Raw genomic sequence first — 19174 nt, 5'->3', positions numbered from 1 at the left:
TTTGTATTGGACGTGGTCATCACAGATTTATGCGCTCATTGACAATTGGGTTTCATTCATGTGGCCATATAAATGTCCCTTTGTTAATGTATCTGGGCCCACTTCTGGCATTTATCACAAGACTTTCATTGCCTGGTCATTACCTTGTAAGAAAAATCGTACTTATAAAAAGTAATTTATAACGTAAAAGGTGGTTTGGCAGAAGTGGAAGCAGATGTGCCTCCAAAGTCAGCTCCAACTGTAATTGTTTAGTGCTGGATCTTTGAGGCCCTGTTGTACTAAGGGCCCCTTAGTTTCTCTGAGCGAAGGTCAAGCAAATGATCCTGTGGTAAGCTGGTGGGCCAGTTTAACCCTGTCCACAAGAGTGTCACTCTTTGGCAGGGGCATCCACTACTAAAAAATGGCCCAAATAAACAAAGGAAACAAAAAAAACTACAGTATTTTAAATAAAGGAAACTCTAGATCATCTCTTTGAACTTGTCGTTTATTTGATGACAGATTTTAAACACAGTTTTTTTTATTTACTAGGGGATGATATTTTTCATTTTAATTTACAAGCCTGCACTTTACAATAAAACGTAAAAAAAAAACAGAAAAAATTTAATGTGATGTACTCTAATTATAGTGCTCAGAACTAGCAGGCCCGCTTTATAAATAAAGCTACAGTTCTTCATTGGGGGATTAAGTAGACCCTCATTACTTAGCTGTTTGGGTGCATGGCTGAACAAGTTGCAGATTTATACTAACACAGGCCATTCTCATAAGGCCACCCTCTTTATTAAAGTAAAGCTCTAGTTTCATATAAAATTGCCTATATGGTCAGTAAATGTAGAATATATAATCTCTTATAATTCTTCATTACCTACTTTGCGATTCTCACTTTTACTAGACAAAAAGTGTAGACAAAAGTTGTTGGATAGTAGGAAAGGTCTATAAGCAGGCTAACTGCTGTTGACAGATCTTAAAGGGGTTGCCCACCTTGTGACAACTGATGACCTATCCACCGGATAGGTCATCAGTATGTCATCGGTGCGGGTCCAACACCCGGACCCCGCACCGATAAGCCACTCTGGTGGCCTGCGGGCACCGGATGTTGCGGCACATAATGCTATGTACGGAGCCCGGAAGCAGTTGGCTCTGAAAACGGCATAGCGGCCGTGCTACAAAACTGCAGGTCTGCTCCTATTCACTTGAATAGGAGCAGAGCTGCAGCACTGCAGCTCGGCCGCTATTCTGTGGCCGGAGCCAACTGCGTCCGGCATGTACGTCCAGTGCACAGAGGCACCGGACCAGCTGATCTGTGCGGTGCCTTGGTGTCGGACCTCCACAGATCATGTACTGGTGGATAGGTCATCAGTTGTCAGAGGCTGGAAAACCCCTTTAATATGGTTTTAATTATGACTTGTGTTTTTTAGTGCAACCTGCAGGAACTGTAGGGGTTATTATGGTGGTAAAGAGCCAATTAGACCTACTGCACATTCATAATACACCTTTATGCACTCAGAACAAAATTATAATTAGAACACGTCCAAGTTATTGATGGTTTCCAACAATCAGCAATTTCCTACAATACGGAGAGTAAAAATGAACAGAAAAATAAGTAAATTTTTTTTTAAATAAGTGAATATATTAGATGCCAGCTTTGACATTTGCAGACTATAAAGCCTATTTTATTTTTTTTAAATAAAAAGTACTTCCAGTTTTCAGGAATTTAAGATTAAATATCAGGCATTTTAATTATTATATTTATTAATAAACAGGTATTCCAGGAGGCCCTCCATAGATTAAGAGATCTTTATCTGTATTCCTATAATTACAATTACTGCAGCACTCCCTTTTATCTAGCTGGGTCCTATAGCAGTACAGTACGGAGGTACGTCTATAACCGAGTTTCAAAAAACTTCCATACATAGAAGACTATAGAAGCTGTTCCTAGCATATCCGGCCCATCCATCTGCAGCAGAATGATCTCATTTCCTTCCTTACACCATACTGCAATACAATGTTCTGCCATATATCAAAATTGAGAAAATCCTTTCTACTTATTCTTACTTAGAAATACATTATAAGTGATCGGGGCTTCATTGTGACTAGATAAAGCTCCTGTGCCTCAATCCCCTTCACACATAAATAGCAGAATTCTCGAGGGAGTGATTTTTCATTCAGCCACTTAGACATCACCAGGAGGCGTATATGCTGCTCCTATTAAAACGTATGGGGACTGAGTATGGATCCATCGCCCAAGTAGCAGCCACAAGCTGACAACATTTGCTTGTTATGTACAAAATGGAATGTGACACCATAGATCCAACCCACATAGCTCCCACCCCTAATAACAGATGTTAGAATATACAATTAAAGGGAATGACCTATTGTTTAAATTAAGTTTTTATGTTAAATATATTCTTAATGAATTTTTAGTGTTTTTTTTTTCTTTTCGATTTCATTATATTAAAAAATTATCCTAAAATCTTACAGTTTTCACACTTGCCACTGAGCCTCACAACAGACTGACACTTCCTGTTCTGTAGGGATCACTTCCAGCAGAAATCTCATTATCATCACAGGCAGGAATACAATGAAAGGTAACGCCTATATAGATAAGACAGATTCCACCATTGACAATAGTTGATTGACACAGCTCCACTCCTATCCCTTCCTGCACAATCACCTCTGCGCAGCTCACAGAGCATGCCTAGAAGTCAATGGGTCCCCTCCTGCTTACAGGTTCCTAAGGTCCATGTGGCTGCTGTAAAGCATATCTCTAAATGCTGATAACAGCCGCTCAGACACGATGGCTGCCCCTATATTCATGTACTGAAAATAGAATTTAAAATAATCTACACTCAGATAATAAAAACAGAATAGGAAAAAAGATTAGGTTTTACTATCTGATTTTAAATTAGGAAAAAAAAAATATGGGTGATACATTCCCTTCGAAGGAGAAGGTGAACTATAAAAAGAAACGTGTAGCTCAACATACGCTAAAAAAGCATTTAAAAAAAAATTATTGATGCATCTGATTTGTATAAATTCGGCAGCAATTTATAGAATGGTAATTTGGATGATGCAGCCACACAAATACCGGGAATGCTGTACCGTCTCCTCACTGTGGCCCTTCTCAAACAAGCGATGAGCAGACGTACAGACGCTGTACATGGCATGTTCAGCGTGAGACTTCTGCGGAATGCACAACACGGTTATTTTAGATTTAAGATTACAAATACATTTCACTTCCTTGCTTCCAGATGCACATGTTCAATGACTGGAAAATTAGTTTAGGTGTCACGGTGTATAACAGACTACTCGCAGAATGTTTTCACGACAAGGATCACGTTCCAAGCAGCTTGTTAGGCTCATCACTTCCTCAAACTATGTTGTCACTGCTAGCGAGTAAAGAATCCAAGGCACAGTGACACACATAATCACAGACAGTTTTCTCTCCCCATGCAGCTCTCAGTAGGATTAAAGCTTATTATTACCCTAAATTGAAAGAACGGCAAACTTTAACTACAATTATTTCAATTTGATTTTATGGTTTCAGTAATGAAGTGCCTGCCTTGTGTCAATCACACAGAAGAAAAGCATTTATTTACTTAAGAATCATGTGAACTATGTAAAAAAAAAAAACCCCCATAAAATAACATCATACAAAAGGGTATGCCAAATGTAAGATTCGGTGTAAATTAAAACTCAATGTTTTCAGTCAGGAGATGACAGTGCATTAAACAAGCGGATATTATGCGCGCCTTTAAATGCACAGTGACACGTTGTTGGCTTAATTAAGGTTCAAGTATTTTGCATTTCGTGTGATGTAGTCATCACGGGATTCACACCATTCACAAATCTGTATGTTAACGTAGCACGGACTTCTCGTTTCTCTACAGCCTCTTACCTAAATCATGCTTGCCCAGATCACTCTGTAAAGGGTCAAACCCAACTTCTTCCGATTGCAACGGATGGCGAGTTTGGGGCGCAGGTTCTTGCATTTTGCACTTCACATTAAAAGGTTGCTCTACAAGAAAGAAGGGAAATCAAATCGTAAACGACTAATTGGACTAAACAGAAATTATTTACACAAAAATTATTCAGGCATCAATGCAGAACTCTGGTTATACTGAATGTCATTGCTGCACAGAAGAAAAATACAGCTGTAAAGCTGGCTTACATTTTACACATAGGACCCTGATGATTTTGACAGGATCTGCCAAGAAGCAAATGTCTATGAGGATTGCCCGACAGTCCCTCAACATCTTCTGTTGGGAAAAACACTGATATAATGGGATGCAATTTATTAGGTCCTTTCCCATTATCTGGCAGCTTCTTATATACCTCCCCATACTGAAATAACATGCATTATGGGGAAGTCAGGGCTGTATCCTGCTGGTCAATGGAGTTTCGTCTGCCTCCTCTTTTTATTATGTGACTGTGGCAGCTTCTGTGTCATGAGGCAGCCCTGGATGACAAGTCATTGTTCAGTGGTGACCACAGGAATAGGTTAGGGGGGTCCCATGACTTGGCAGTATGGTAATGGAGACAAAAATAGAGGTTAGAATTTTTTTTTTAAATTGCCCGCTCTTGCCCTGCCGGACCTGTCCGTAAAATACAGATTGCCATTTGTAGTAGCTTGTATTTTCTCTGTGAACTGTGGATACTGCAAAATAGGTGTAGAAAGAAAAAAAGTTTCTACAATGCCACCTATAGGTGGCTACACTGTCAATGTCTGTCCCTTTGACCCCTTCCCTCTGAAGCCATTTTGCAGATTTTCGTCTTAGTTTTTTCCTCCCCACCTTCCAAAAGCCATAACTTTTTACATTTTCCGTCCATAAAGCCGTGGGAGGGCTTGATTTTTTCAGGACGAGTTGTCCACATTTTGGGGGGTTTCGTTCTTAGGGTATGTTCACACGATGTGTTTTCAGACGTTATTCGGGCCGTTTACGCCTCGAAATACGCATGAAAAAACGGCACCATTACACCTCCAAACATCTGCCCATTGCTTGCAATGGGATTTACGGTGTTCTGATCCCACGAGGCGTAATTTTACGCGTCGTTTACAAAGTACGGCGCGTAAAAACACGCCGGTTGGTTGTGGCTACGATGATGCGTATCATGTAGGCGGGGCTAAGCCCTATAAGGCTCTTAAGTTTCCCCGGCGCGCACTAAACCAGCCATCAGTGTGTAGTGCACGCCGGACAATACAAAATAAATAGCACCACATGTGCTGACCGGCAGTAATAAATACTTGTAGCAACTTATACCCCTGAGGACGCTCCCCTGTATCACAGGGATGCAGAAACGCATAGGGAAGGAAATTTTGCACATCTTTGGCAAACAGACCAATGTTATAAATTTTAAGGCTTTTCTTCAAGTGTCGTTGTGATACATATTGTTACCAATGTAACTTAATAAAGGCGTGTTACTTGTGTATCGCTCTGACAAACAGACCAGTAGTTTGGTTTACTACTCCTGTGCAGTGTTATATTGTTGTTTGTTTTTTTTACTTTAAATTTTTTTATATATTTTATTACGACCATCGGCACCCCGCAATCGCATTGCAGGGGCAGCGATGGCACATCAGAGGGGGCAAGCCCCTCATTCTAACAGCTTAGATGTAGCGATCACTATCGACCGCAGTATCTAAGGGGTTACATGAGCAGGAACCCGCTCATTACACTGACGTGTCGGATGTTACATACAGCCGTCACACTTGTTCTATGGATTGAACTCAGCCCGTGATCCCGCTCTATATATCCCCACCCGACCTCCATCGTATATATATATGCCGGATGTCGGGAAGGGGTTAAACAGCTTTGAAAAATGACTCATGTTATCAGCCAAACCAGACAACACCTTTCTATAGAACCCTACCCTGAACGGATTAACAGTGCGTTAACGGATGGCTCTTTAACCCCTTTCTGCAAATAGACATACCATTACGTCATGCAGTGTTCCTAAAACAATAGAACATAACGGTACGACCAGTTGCAATGGCCGGGATCAGAGTTACCTTGGCTGTTTAATCGGTTTAAGGAGTTTGAACCAGGGAGGGGGCTCCCTCTGTCAGCCCATTGGCGCCCTGTAATCACAGGGTGCCGATGTGTTTCTATGACAGCTGGGGGCCTGACAAGATCTCCCAGAGGCATGGCCTATTAATTTCCCCGTCAGTGTTATACTGACCGACAATAATGCTTTAAATATGTCACTGTTCCAATTGTAACGACCCGTATATAAACCGCATTGAGTGAAAAAAGAAATAGCAAAAAAACAATGGCGAAAATTTGCTTTTTTTCCCCCGATTCCCCTTACCATAATAAATTATATTTACCCCCAAAGCGGTGCAAAAAACAAACAGACTGAAACCTATACGACTTTGTTGCTGGAAAAATAAAAAAAATTTGAAGACAAAATATATTATATATATTTTTCCCAAAAACATTATTTTATTCAGCAAATTTCCTAAAACTATGAACTAGGTATTGCTGTAATCGTACATGTTATTTATACCGCACGGCACATAGTGTAAAAAACAAAACAAAAAAAACACAATGTCAGAATTGCAGTTCTTTTCCATTCCTCCACAAATTATATTTTTTTAAATATAAATATATATATATATATATATATATAAATGAATCAATAAATGATATGGGATTGAACACCTATAGAGTGCTAGACCCAAGAAATGCAATAAAAAAAAGTATAAAGTCTCCTGATAAACATTAAAAACATATTGTAATAGCAAAAAGGTACAGAGCACATAAAACAAAAATGGGTATCATGGGCAAAATATTTGGTCACATAAGGAAGATGAGCAATCCACCAGACCTATAATTTAAGTTATAATACTAGGGGCAGCATGATCAAGATGCTAGTGCAAATAAGAACGAGTATAAAAAATGAAACATTATGAATCAATACATAAAAACCTGCAAGCCTATCAAAGAAATGCAATAGTTCGTAAGGCAAGTGCCTTAAAAGATACAAAAGTACATGAGGCAAGTGCCAGAGACCAGTAGCCATGCATACCCAGAAACACCAGACGTACGTTTCGCTTAGAAAAGCTTCGGTCTGGGGTGGTCATGTATTATAGGTATTAGATTGCAATATCATCTGGTCAGGACAGAATTGCTTTAAACGGCGCTATATAATTAATAGATAATAAACACAATCAATAATATGTTATCACGGGAAAGAAGCCGCAGTTGAGAAATGTGTCACCGAACGCAAGAGAACGCACTAGGATATACTGGATGAGTTTTTAATGTCATATTTCATTCCGTTAAAAAAGTAAGTAAAGACTGGATCGCAGACAAGTAAGCCATGTGAGCTGATCTCACCATGCTTGACTTCTTGTTTCTGGACTATTAGACTGACTGCCCTCTTTCCTGTAATGATGAAAGTAAATTATTAATTTTCTGTGAGGCTGCTTACATAAAATTCTATCTGTATGCAATAAGCATAAAATAACCCAGGCATGTATAATTTGGTCATTAAACCTTTCCGTTATGTGCGCTCCCTGATAAAGGGTTAACAGCCATCTTTCAGAAGACAGAAGCAGCAGATGGTTTCACCGTGTTCACGATGATAAAGTTATGCGTATATTGCAGGTTTTCTAGGTTGTGTACCTATTTTAGTGAATATGTTTAAATCCATGCAATGTGATAACTTATTCAGAACCACAAACAAGAAGCTATCGAGAACATACATTTTATGCTCCTTGCAGCTGTCACCTCCACAAACTGCAGGCGGACATTTTTTGAGAGTACCAATATTACTACAGCGAAGAATCTTTGACAGAAATTTTAAATAAGTACTGCCAAACTTTGTTGGTTTTTTTTTCTATTTATCTAGATTTCACTTTATTTTTGTACACGATTTGTCATGAAAATGTGTAAAGTATACTGAAATGTAAAGGACTATCTTCAAAGAGGTCAGTAAAACGTGAAAAGGTCAAATCAATGGGGGTTTGCGTAAGGGTGTATGTACCATAGAGGCAGCCAATGCAGCTGCTATGGGGCCCCTGGAGAGAGGTGACCCAGTCGGTCTCACCTCTCAACATGTCCCACAACGTAGAACAAACTAGGATGTGGGAAATTAACCTAATGATCATGGAAAAGAGATGGGAGTGGAACCAGCACCAAGTCCTCCTGTCCCAGGTGGTTAGTAGTGTAGTAGTGTTAATCAGCACAATAAGGGGCCCCATTTCTTCTTTGCTATGTCACACCCTCACCTCCATGAACGCCCCGGGCCGTGAAAGTTTACATCGTCACTAGTTTCTTGAACAAGCTGTTTAGGAAAAATAGACAGTACATCAATATTAAATCCTGGACATACACTTTTTCAGGGTTATAAATGAGGATGAAGCCTCAGGCATGTATCTGAAAAGTGGAAGGGATGGGAGGGGTAAGTTATATCACTGTGATCGATTGCCAGGAAGACTTGAAAGAGTAAAAGGGGAGGACCCTCTGTGTGACTGACTGACTTACTGACTGATTGATTGATTGATTGATTGATTGATTGTTTGATTGATTGATTGATTGATTGATTGATTGATTGATTGATTGCCAGGGAGACTTGAAACAGTAAAGGGGGAAGACCCTGTAGGTGACTAAATAACAGAAAAATTAGCTCAATGACTAATATGGAAGTCAAGATGTGTTCACACGTGCCAGCTTTGATGCAGTAATTAAAAAAAAAAAAGCAAAACAAAAAAAGCTTATAATATTATGTAGATAAACAGCAAATAAAACATAGGATACATTTTCCTATCAATGGCAGCATTTTCTGACCACTGAAACAAGACTATTGTTGTAGAAAATATAATTTGCACACACAACCTAGGTAAAAATAATTTATGAATCTGTTGAAGTAAAATTTGCATAAACATTTTATATGAATAATAAGCAACTTAAATAATTTATAGTTTTTTTCCTGTTGATATTAATTCAAGGTTCATCCTAAATTCCTAAATTTAGACTGCATATGGTATAAAGCAAGTTGATTAAGAATTAAAAATCAATTGTCTGAAAACCTTAATATTTAATACTGTTAGATTGTACGATAAAGCGGTTTTATTATTTATTTACTCCGGCCCCCACCAGATTAGTCTCGATAACTGTGGGGGGTCTGCATGTTGCAAGACAAATCCATTTACCAGGCCAAATAAATTATATATACACCAGCATTTGTCTTTACACGTGTCATTCAATATTTAATATCGCCCATTGATGCTGCCTTGAAACCCTAATCAATTCTTAGCAGCCACACTTTGTAATAGTCAAATGTTTTCTATTTAATCTCTCTCATGTGGTTTAACATAGATTCTAAACCCAGCAGGACACAATTATCAGTAAGGCTGCAACAAACAAACCTGAGGATAATATACAATCCTGTGGCACACAAGTAATGAACCACATCTGAAACTTCTATCAACGGTATCCATTTAATGTACAGAAATGACAAAATGCATCACATTTCATAGTAAGTAAAGAATAATATATCAACAAATCTATCTACATTCTGAACCCAAACCACAGCACCACCAACTCTCAAATTTAAATTAAAAATGTAATGCACATTTAAAAAAAAGCAGGAAATTGTGCATTTTAAAACGGTAGGGCCTAATAAGGCCTTCGTATTGGTTAGATGAGCAGGATTATCGCCAATCCAGGCCTGACTACAGGTTGTCAGATATTAGTAACGCTGATTCTCGTGGGTGAAGGCGTGGGAAAACAGCTACTGTGCCGTACTTCTCGATCGCACTGTAAATGTACAACGGAGTAAATGAAAGGAACAAGCAAAAATATGTCTCAGAGAAGAATGTCTCTTTCTACACTTACGAGGCACCTCTCCTAATTCACCATGCCTCCTGCACTGATCATTCACTCTCAATTCACTGCTAAAATCAGTCTTCAGTGAGGCCATTAGCTTACTGAGCGATCAGGTTACAGATGCTGCCAATGCTGCTTCTAGTAAGTGTTTTACCCCAGTGCTAGGTTCTAGTAAAGCACTTACTAGAAGCCGCTGCAACGTTTTTGTGTCTGTGACTCTCTTTGCAGCTGCTCCCTCCTCCTGCTCCCCCTCCCCTCTTCAAAGACTTCTATGGGCAGCAGCTGTAACATGATCCCTCAGTGAGCTGTCTTTATCTCTGCCTCACTGAATATGGATATTAGCAGTAAATTGAAAGCGAGTGATCAGTGAATTAGGCAACAGGGAGGAGAAGAGGAGGAGTGTGAAAAGTAGAAAAAGAAGCATTTTTCTGTAATAAGATATATTACACAGTATCTTATATTCGCTTGTACTATTGATTTATGGGGGATAAAATGTACACTTTAAACACAACAGCAAGATAAAAATAAGACTAACCAGGCACCCCAAAAGAGACCACTGTGTTACAAGTTAGGGCCCATGCACAAATTACAGGTCTGGGTTTTACGGATCCATAATATGGCACCCATAAACCGCTAAGGGCCCATACAAATTGTTGAGAAAAAAAAAATTGTGGCATGTCACATAGGCACATGAAGGGTTTTGTAGGTATTCTTCCCTAGAAGCATTGATTCTGTATGTAACCTCCATGGGCCATAGAGGTACCATAAAGTTACGTAATACAGATCCATTTCTACTCCATGCGGCTCAACACATAATGCATGATTGCAGCCTTGCTTTGTGCATGGGCCCAAAAAATTAATCATGTCAAAAGATATAAAAGGGATATAATAGAACATACGGTATTATAATATTACACCATGTATTTTCTATATTTCATAATATTTTAGAAATATTGTAAAATATTTATAACATTTATAAAATGGGCTCAAAGAAGGATGGGATATGTAATATATGTATATTACTTTTCAGGAAAATTCAGTTTAGCAGTCTCTATGTATACATGTCTGTGTGCAAGCAACTTCCCTCTCTCCCTCATCATCCGCCCCCCCTCACAAGGTCTCTCTCCTCTGTCTAATATGATCCCTGAGAGAGCTCCCACAACTTTCATGCCTCATTGCCCTGGTTACAGCTATTGAAATAGCGAGGTATAGGGGGTTGATAACTGGAGAAAGAGGCGTTTTTGTTTTATAAGATATATTAAAAAGTTATTACTTTTGTATACACTTTTGATTTCTAGAAACAAAACTGAAAAGAAAAGGTACGCTTTTTAGTGCAAATATGAACATTTACAATAAGGACTTGCCCTCCTATGTAAAGTAAACCTGGGGGTAGTTGACAATGCTCAAGTCCCCGGCCAATCCAAACTGGTCAATTGGTCATGAGCGGTTATGAGCTATAACTTGGTGCCATCACCTAACATATTCAATGTTTAATAATCTACAAGTATTCACATGGTGCTGGAATTATGTTTGCTTCCCATTCATTCAGAATTTGAACAATCACACCAATGCGTACTTCTAGGAAAACACGAGCCGCACATTCTACTAATCAGTGCTATGTCATCTTCTAATGTAAGAATCATACTGTTTTTCTTCTTAATTAATAATGGCTGAAGTCTTAATGAGCATTCAGAATGCCGATATCCTTCTTGCCCTAAAATCGTGGTGTTATAAAACCAATTTGTAAAATTATACTAGCAATTAAAGAAAAACAACTCGGTTCCAGTATTCCCCTTGTAGAATTATTTCCTGTCTTCTTTTAAGTTCACTCGTGGGACATTGCAAATTGCTCCCTGTTGCTAACAGTGCTGTTTATGGAAGAGAGACTGAGCACAGCATGGCTAGAAAGAGATCTTACCCATGATACCAGCTACAAACCACTCATTTACACTTTCTGAGCAAACCGGCAAAGGCTGATGGAATCACCTGTTACTGGCACAACAAGTGCATAATGTACATTAACCCAAGTATACTATACAATCTAGCTTAGGTCACTCAAGAGTTCATGCTCTTATGACATACAAGTGTAGCAAATGTTTACTATTAGTTACTTTTAGGTTTACTGCTACTTTTACGATTAGTTACTTTGCATACTTGCAAGCAAAACAAACAAACAAACAAACAAAAAAGCGTGATTGCCCTTTAGAATAAAAGAAGCGGTCTGCTTTTTGATCACCTCTTTGAAAATACCATTTTGGTCTTAGAGGGGCCCCTCATTTAGCCATATCCATATTTAGGCTGCTATATCCAGGACAACGCTCAGTGCTAGAGTATTACAGTCATTCATTGTAAACAACTGATATTCATAAAGATAATGCAAAAGATTGATTTGCATATTTGTAGCTTCCATTAAACCTTAATCCTAGACCTGCGATCAATTCACATATGGAAGCATGATAAGAAGTCCGCAAGAAAAAGGAAACTTCAAGATGCATTTAAGATCAAGTCAAGCAATGGTAGATTTGTTACCTAAACGAGGTTTCCCTTTCGAGAGCCTACACAAATATATTAGGGATTTTCAAATATATATATATATATATATATATATATATATATATATATACACACACACACACACACACATATATATACATACGCACTTATGACTGTAATATATTGTAATTTTCAATATAATCCTATAGGGGGATGAACAATGCTTTTTTCAGAATGATGGAGCGCCAGGTCACAAGGCAAAAGTGATAACCAAGTGGTTCAGTGAACAAAACATTGGCGTTTTGGGTCCATGGCCAGGAAACCCCCCAGATCTCAATCCCATTGAGAACCCGTGGTGAATCCTCAAAAAGCAGGTTCACAAACAAAAAACACAGAAATTGTGATAAACTCCAAGCACTGATTAGACAAGAATAGGTTGCCACCAGTAAGGATTTGGCCCAGAAGCTGATATCCAGCATGCCAGGGCGAATTGCAGAAAAAGAAGGGTCAATACTGTAAATATTGAGTCTTTGCACAAACTTCATGTATTTGTCAATAACAGTTTATAAACTTATAAAATGATTATAATTTTACTTCAGTATACCATAGAAACATCTGACTAAAAAAAAATCTAAAAACGCTGAAGCAGAAAACTTTGTGAAAACCAAAATTTGTATCGGTCGCAAAACTTTTGGCCAGGCCTGTACTGTAGTGAATAAAATAAAATTAAACTCTACAGAGTTTCTAGAGCACACTGCGGTTGTATCAAATCTCAGCATGTCTAATCCCTGGAGTTTTTGAGGCTTTTTCTTGATTTCAATGGTGAAAAAAAGAACACTATGAATGGCAGAGGAGTAACTATAGGGGGTTGCAATAGAGTAACACACAGTCAGAATGCAGCACTCAAAAAGATAAGGTAAATCTATTCACCAAAGATTTTCACAGCAACGTTTCCCCCTCTCAATGAAGGCATTTTTCGTTTTTCTATAGGGGGTTGCAGTCGCACCTGGCCTGAGTGGGCACAATGGGCACTTTGCCATATCAGGGAATATCAGTGTAAATTACCTCACTGTGTTTATTACTGTTGTATTATATATATATATATATATATATATATATATATATATATATATATATATATCTATCTGTGCTGTGGCATCACCATGTGGATTATCCCCAGACTAGGATATCACTGTGTGCAATATCCCTTTCCTATGACTTCCTAGGTAGCGCAACGGTTCCCTTGGCACGTAAGAGCATAATAGTACTATAAATTGCATGAAAGGGTTTTAAGGGTTCAAGTTATGCTTCTGGAAAATAAATAAAACCTTAGGCTAAACTGTGCCTAAAACAACACGTATTAAAAGCATTATTGACGTAATGTTTGAGGCTAGCTTGACAAGTAAACGCAGCCGAAAGCAAAATGTAATGGAGATGTACGAGTAAAAACTCAACTATATGCTGTATTTTTACATCTCATATTTATGGATAAATTCACATTCTGATAGAAATAAAAGCTATTCCAAATGTAAAAAAATAAAAAAAACAACAGTATCAGAGAGCCTTCATTTACATTGCGCTGGAAGATATTCTGAGGCAGAAGCCGCCTTAGGTCACTGTGCATGAATAGCACGGAAAGTGAGGGAAAGGTGTTGCTGGGATGCACAGCTGCACGGTAATGTAAAGAAGTGTTTCTACATTGCTCATTCAGTGCTATGGAAGTAGAAAATGAGATGGTAAAGAGAGGACACAGAAGGCAAAAAATCTAACTAGCATGGGAAAATATTTTGACAAGTTGTTGTTCAACATTTTTGCCCTGTAATCCCTGTTTATATTGAATGGCATAACTTTTTTTGTTGTGATGTGTTTACAGGGGATTTCCTTTCACACATAAATAATCATCTGAAGGAAAAATGTATCCGCATGCATGGAAGATAGTTAGAAAAGTCAATATTCCTCAGTGACTCCTTATAAATCATATTGCTAAAATATTTCTGGTCATAGTAGTATAAATTAATGCTGTCGTTTGGAGCCACTTTAAAGATATAAGAGAACTACAAATTTAGCAATTCCTAAATGGTTCCCTGTACAAGCTAAAGCAATCTGATAACACAGAAGGGCTATATGGAATTTAAGTTCACTGCTGCTGCATTTTGCCAGTACTCCGCAGACACGGACATAATACAGACTACTGTAGACGGCAAGAGGGCAAGGACACTTCTGTGTATTTGTGCTTTTCGCCAGCTCTGCAGGGAGATATGTTATCTGACTGTTCCTCTGAAAAATACTATTATAAACTCAACTAGCATTTACTGAACCATTGTATTATGCTACTGTGTATAGATAAATGGTTTTTCACATACGATTCTTTACAGGACATCATTTCTCTTCCACATTGCTATAGGTAACAGCTAACATTGCAGCTTGTGTAGATTTAGTTGTTTCTTGAACTTGCACTTCATTCCACCATTCAGCTTAATCTACACGCATAAAAAATCTCCACATACCGCACGCCAAAAGTTTTTAAATGTTTTTATTATAAAGTAAAGGTATCTAAAAACTAAACACGAGGTAAGTCAAGATACTTCGACTCAACTTGAGTTTTTGCCTATTTCAGTTTCTTCTGGGGCTCCTCTTGCCCAACTCGAGTTTCGCCAATTCTGGCATCTGGGGCTTCTGTTTTAAAGGCTTAAAGCTTTGAAAAGTTATTGCCTTGCGGTAAAACGTTTTTGGTGCTTTTTATGCCAGTAGATTGAGCTGGATGAGTGAAGTGAAAGTTTAAGAAACTATTCAACTATTCACAAGAAGGTGAACATCTGCCCAGGTGGGTTGGAAGAAGTGTCTCTAAACAATTACCCGAACATGTTTGGGACTCTACATAGCAGAACAGAGGATAAAACATGGAGTCTAGAGAAGTGCTTCTTAAACTCTGAGGTGCCAGACAGGTGAGGCGCAGTTGGGTAGTCAGTTTTTACAGAAGGAATTATATGCTGAATAGGCCTATAGTTCCACCAAACTCTAGTTTTCTCAAAATCATGCACTCCTTTTGTGCTTATTTTAATGTTCTACTGGGTTCAGGAGACAAATTTTAAGATGAATTAGATCATTTTGAAAGTTTTTATAATGGAAAATGATCGATAGTGAGGTCCAGGCCTTACCATGTTCTGGGTTAAGGCCCCTGTCAAAAGATTGAGAAGCTCTGGTCTAATGCACTCCCTAACGAATAATTTCATGACTCCCAAATTTTATTACATTACCTTTCTAACTGGAAGGAAGCCAAAAGTTTTTGCAGAACTTTGCAGGTGCCATTAAATATAGGAAAACAAATTGTCGTGTTTTTGCCAATGCTGGGACACTGACCTGATAGTTTTAATTGGAAGAAATAAGATGTTTGGGTTAAAAGGGGTTTGTTTGGGTTTGAAAATCCAATTATGAATACAATTTTACAGAACGATGAATAAAGGAGATTCTCCTTTCAGGACCCTCATCTATTAGCGAGAGCAGAGTAGAGGACCTGGCTTCTCCGTGCATTACATGGACAGCCCATTGTAGGGATGCACGATGCATCGAAACTTCGATACTGTTTCCATACTATGAACCCCCAAACGGTTCGATACCGCTATTTCATGTATTTCGATACTAAGCTGCACCACCGCACAGCTCAGTTTAGTAACACATGAATGAATGAGAGCGGGGCTGCAGCTGTGATACAGTCATTGCCGCGCTCCTGAGTCCTGACAAGTGCGCGCCGTCAGGATGAGGTAATGCTGCCGGCGCTGCACTAATGATTGCCAGCACTCAAGACAGAACATGGCGGCTGCACTGCAAAACACCCCCGTGTTCTGTCTGTATACGCTCACTATGCAACATACGGTTCGGTATAGGTTCTGGGGCCTTTAAATTTGTGGTGATTCCCTGGTGCCTATGCACTTACAATTATCATTGTATTAGTGTCTTTGCGACCGTTTATCTGTATACTCTATTTTTGTCCTTTGTACACTCTATCGTTAGGACATATTTCCTTAAGGTGTGTTTGTGGGTCTATTTGATATACACCGCGTTCCAAATTATTATGCAAATCTTATTTTTCGCTGATTTTCCTAAATAGTCTATGCAAATGACAGTCAGTATAATCTTCAAGCCATTAACCGTTGGAGTATAATGCGAATTTTATTGAACAAATCTCCTAATGATAAGTTTTTTTTTTAGAAGTAAAAAACTCAAAATGCACTGTTTCAAATTATTATGCACCACAGAGATCAAAACATTTTAAAGGTTGTAAAGAGAACTAAAATGGTAATTTGTTGAATTTGCAGCATCAGGAGGTCATATTTACAGAAATCAAAAGCTCTTTCAAACAAAAAAAAACTTAACAGGCCAAGTTACATGTTAACATAGGACCCCTTCTTTGAGAACACCTTCACAATTCTTGGATCCATTGAATTCGTGAGTATTTGGACAGTTTCTGCTTGAATATCTTTGCAGGATGTCAGAATAGCCTCCCAGAGCTTCTGTTTTGATGTGAACTGCCTCCCACACTCATAGATATTTTGCTTGAGGATGCTCCAAAGGTTCTCAATAGGGTTGAGGTCAGGGGAACATGGGGGCCACACCATGAGTTTCTCTCCTTTTATGCCCATAGCAGCCAATGACACAGAGGTATTCTTTGCAGCATGAGATGGTGCATTGTCATGCATGAAGATAATTTTGCTACGGAAGGCACGGTTCTTCTTTTTGTACCACGGAAGAAAGTGGTCAGTCATAAACTCTACGTACTTTGCAGAGGTCATTTTCACACCGTCAGGGACCCTAAAGGGGCCTATCAGCTCTCTCCCCATGATTCCAGCCCAAAACATGACTCCGCCACCGCCTTGCTGACGTCGCAGCCTTGTTGGGATATGGTGGCCATTCACCAACCATCCACTACTCCATCCATCTGGACCATCCAGGGTTGCACGGCACTCATCAATAAACAACACGGTTTGCAAATCAGTCTTCATGTATTTCTGAGCCCACTGCAACCGTTTCTGCTTGTGAGCATTGTTTAGGGGTGGCCGAATAATAGCTTTATGCACACTTGCAAACCTCTGGAGGATCCTACACCTTGAGGTTCGTGGGACTCGAGAGGCACCAGCGGCTTCAAATACCGGTTTGCTGCTTTGCAATGGAATTTTAGCAGCTGCTCTCCTAATCCTATTAATTTGTCTGGCAGAAACCTTCCTCATTATGGCTTTATCTGAACGAACCCGTCTGTGCTTTGAATCAGCCACAAATCTTTTCACAGTACGATGATCACGCCTAAGTTTTCTTGAAATATCCAATGTTTTCATACCTTGTTCAAGGTATTGCATTATTTCACGCTATTCGGCAGCTGAGAGATCCTTTTTCTTTCCCATATTGCTTGAAACCTGTGGCCTGCTTAATAATGTGGAACGTCCTTCTTAAGAAGTTTTCCTTTGATTGGGCACACCTGGCAAACTAATTACAGGTGTCTGAGTTTGATTACAATGATCCAAAGAGCCCTAAGACACAATAGCATCCATGAGTTTAATTGAAAAACTAATAATTAAATGTTTATGACACTTAAATCCAATGTGCATAATAATTTGGAACACGGTGTATATACATATTGTATATTTTTTTTTAGATATTCACCTCATTGCTACCATATAAAACGTTATTTATATGTTGAGTATATGCTACTTGAGTAGTCTTCATCGCTCTCCACACCACTGTATTTTAATTGTGTACTTATTTTCGATCATAATGGCCAACCTGTTTTTATGAGTATTGTAATAAAGTATTTACATTTTTAGCATGGTACATATTTGTACTTGGTGTTATTTCTTCCTCTTTGGATGTGTGATATGCCTCACATACAGTTATGGGTATTTCGATTCTAGCTTTTTTTATATGTGCGGACGTTTATTGAAACGTTTATCGTTGGTCTGGACCAATATAGGTATTCATTATCGTTCTGTCTTCAGTGCCAGTGCCGCCGCTCATTAGTTTTGCGCCAGCCGCATCAGCTCAAGCTGACCGCGTGCGCACTTACTGTCAGGAGCGGGGCAATTGTTGTATTACGCAGCCGCAGCCCCGTTCTATAACGGCGGAGATCAGAGAAACCTCATCTCCGCTGCTATTCCCCTGAATGCTGCGATCACAGCGAACTGCAGCATTCAGGGGAAAATGAGAAGGGGGGGGATGTCCCTGAATCGCGTCACAGGGAATTCCTGTGACGCGATCGAGGGCCACACCATATATGGGCAGACAGCCCAGGGTCTATTGAAGGACCCCAGGGCTGTTGTTAGGGCATACTTAGGTATGTCCTAACAACTGCCTGTGTACTATCCGTACACAGGCTAATGTACTGGGATATAGATATATGCCAGTACATTAAAGTATAAAAATAAAGTAAAAACAAAGTATTAAATGAAAAAATATACACATACGCCTTTTTTTTCCCACAAACATTAAAATAAGTCTCAATACATAAAACATACATATTCGGTATTGGCGCGGCCGTAATAACCTGAACCAACAATTTGTTTGCATCATTTATGTGTACGCTGTAGAAAAATAAAATAAAAACTTTTCACTTATTAATGTAAGCAACCTCCATGTGCCTCTCATTAATAGTAATTAACCCCATCATGTACCTCACACATTAACCCATTATGACTGAGAAACATGATGGGGTTAATTACTATTAAAGTTAGGCAAATGGAGGTTAAATTCATCATCACACCTCGCGCCTCACATCAGAAAATGGAAGAACTTTTTTTTTATTACTGTTGGCAAAGTATCGAATTGGTATCGAAATCACAATACTAAACGAAGTATCGGTATCG

At 38.9% G+C, this 19174-nt stretch overlaps 1 protein-coding gene across 3 annotated transcripts in view; it reads right to left on the bottom strand.

Moving 5' to 3' along the window:
* Window positions 1–19174, bottom strand: part of TBC1D5 (TBC1 domain family member 5) — a 475979-nt gene that overhangs the window by 296254 nt on the left and 160551 nt on the right. For all 3 annotated transcript variants that reach the window (XM_075827228.1, XM_075827227.1, XM_075827229.1), the window contains one exon: window positions 3896–4015. In XM_075827228.1, coding sequence (XP_075683343.1) covers window positions 3896–3989 — 94 coding nt within the window. In that variant the 5' untranslated portion in view covers window positions 3990–4015. The remainder of the gene's footprint in view (window positions 1–3895; window positions 4016–19174) is intronic.

This window comes from Rhinoderma darwinii, chromosome 5 (genome assembly GCF_050947455.1).
Source record: "Rhinoderma darwinii isolate aRhiDar2 chromosome 5, aRhiDar2.hap1, whole genome shotgun sequence".
NCBI classification, from domain to species: domain Eukaryota; kingdom Metazoa; phylum Chordata; class Amphibia; order Anura; family Rhinodermatidae; genus Rhinoderma; species Rhinoderma darwinii.
This window is presented reverse-complemented; position numbering and strand designations above follow the sequence as displayed.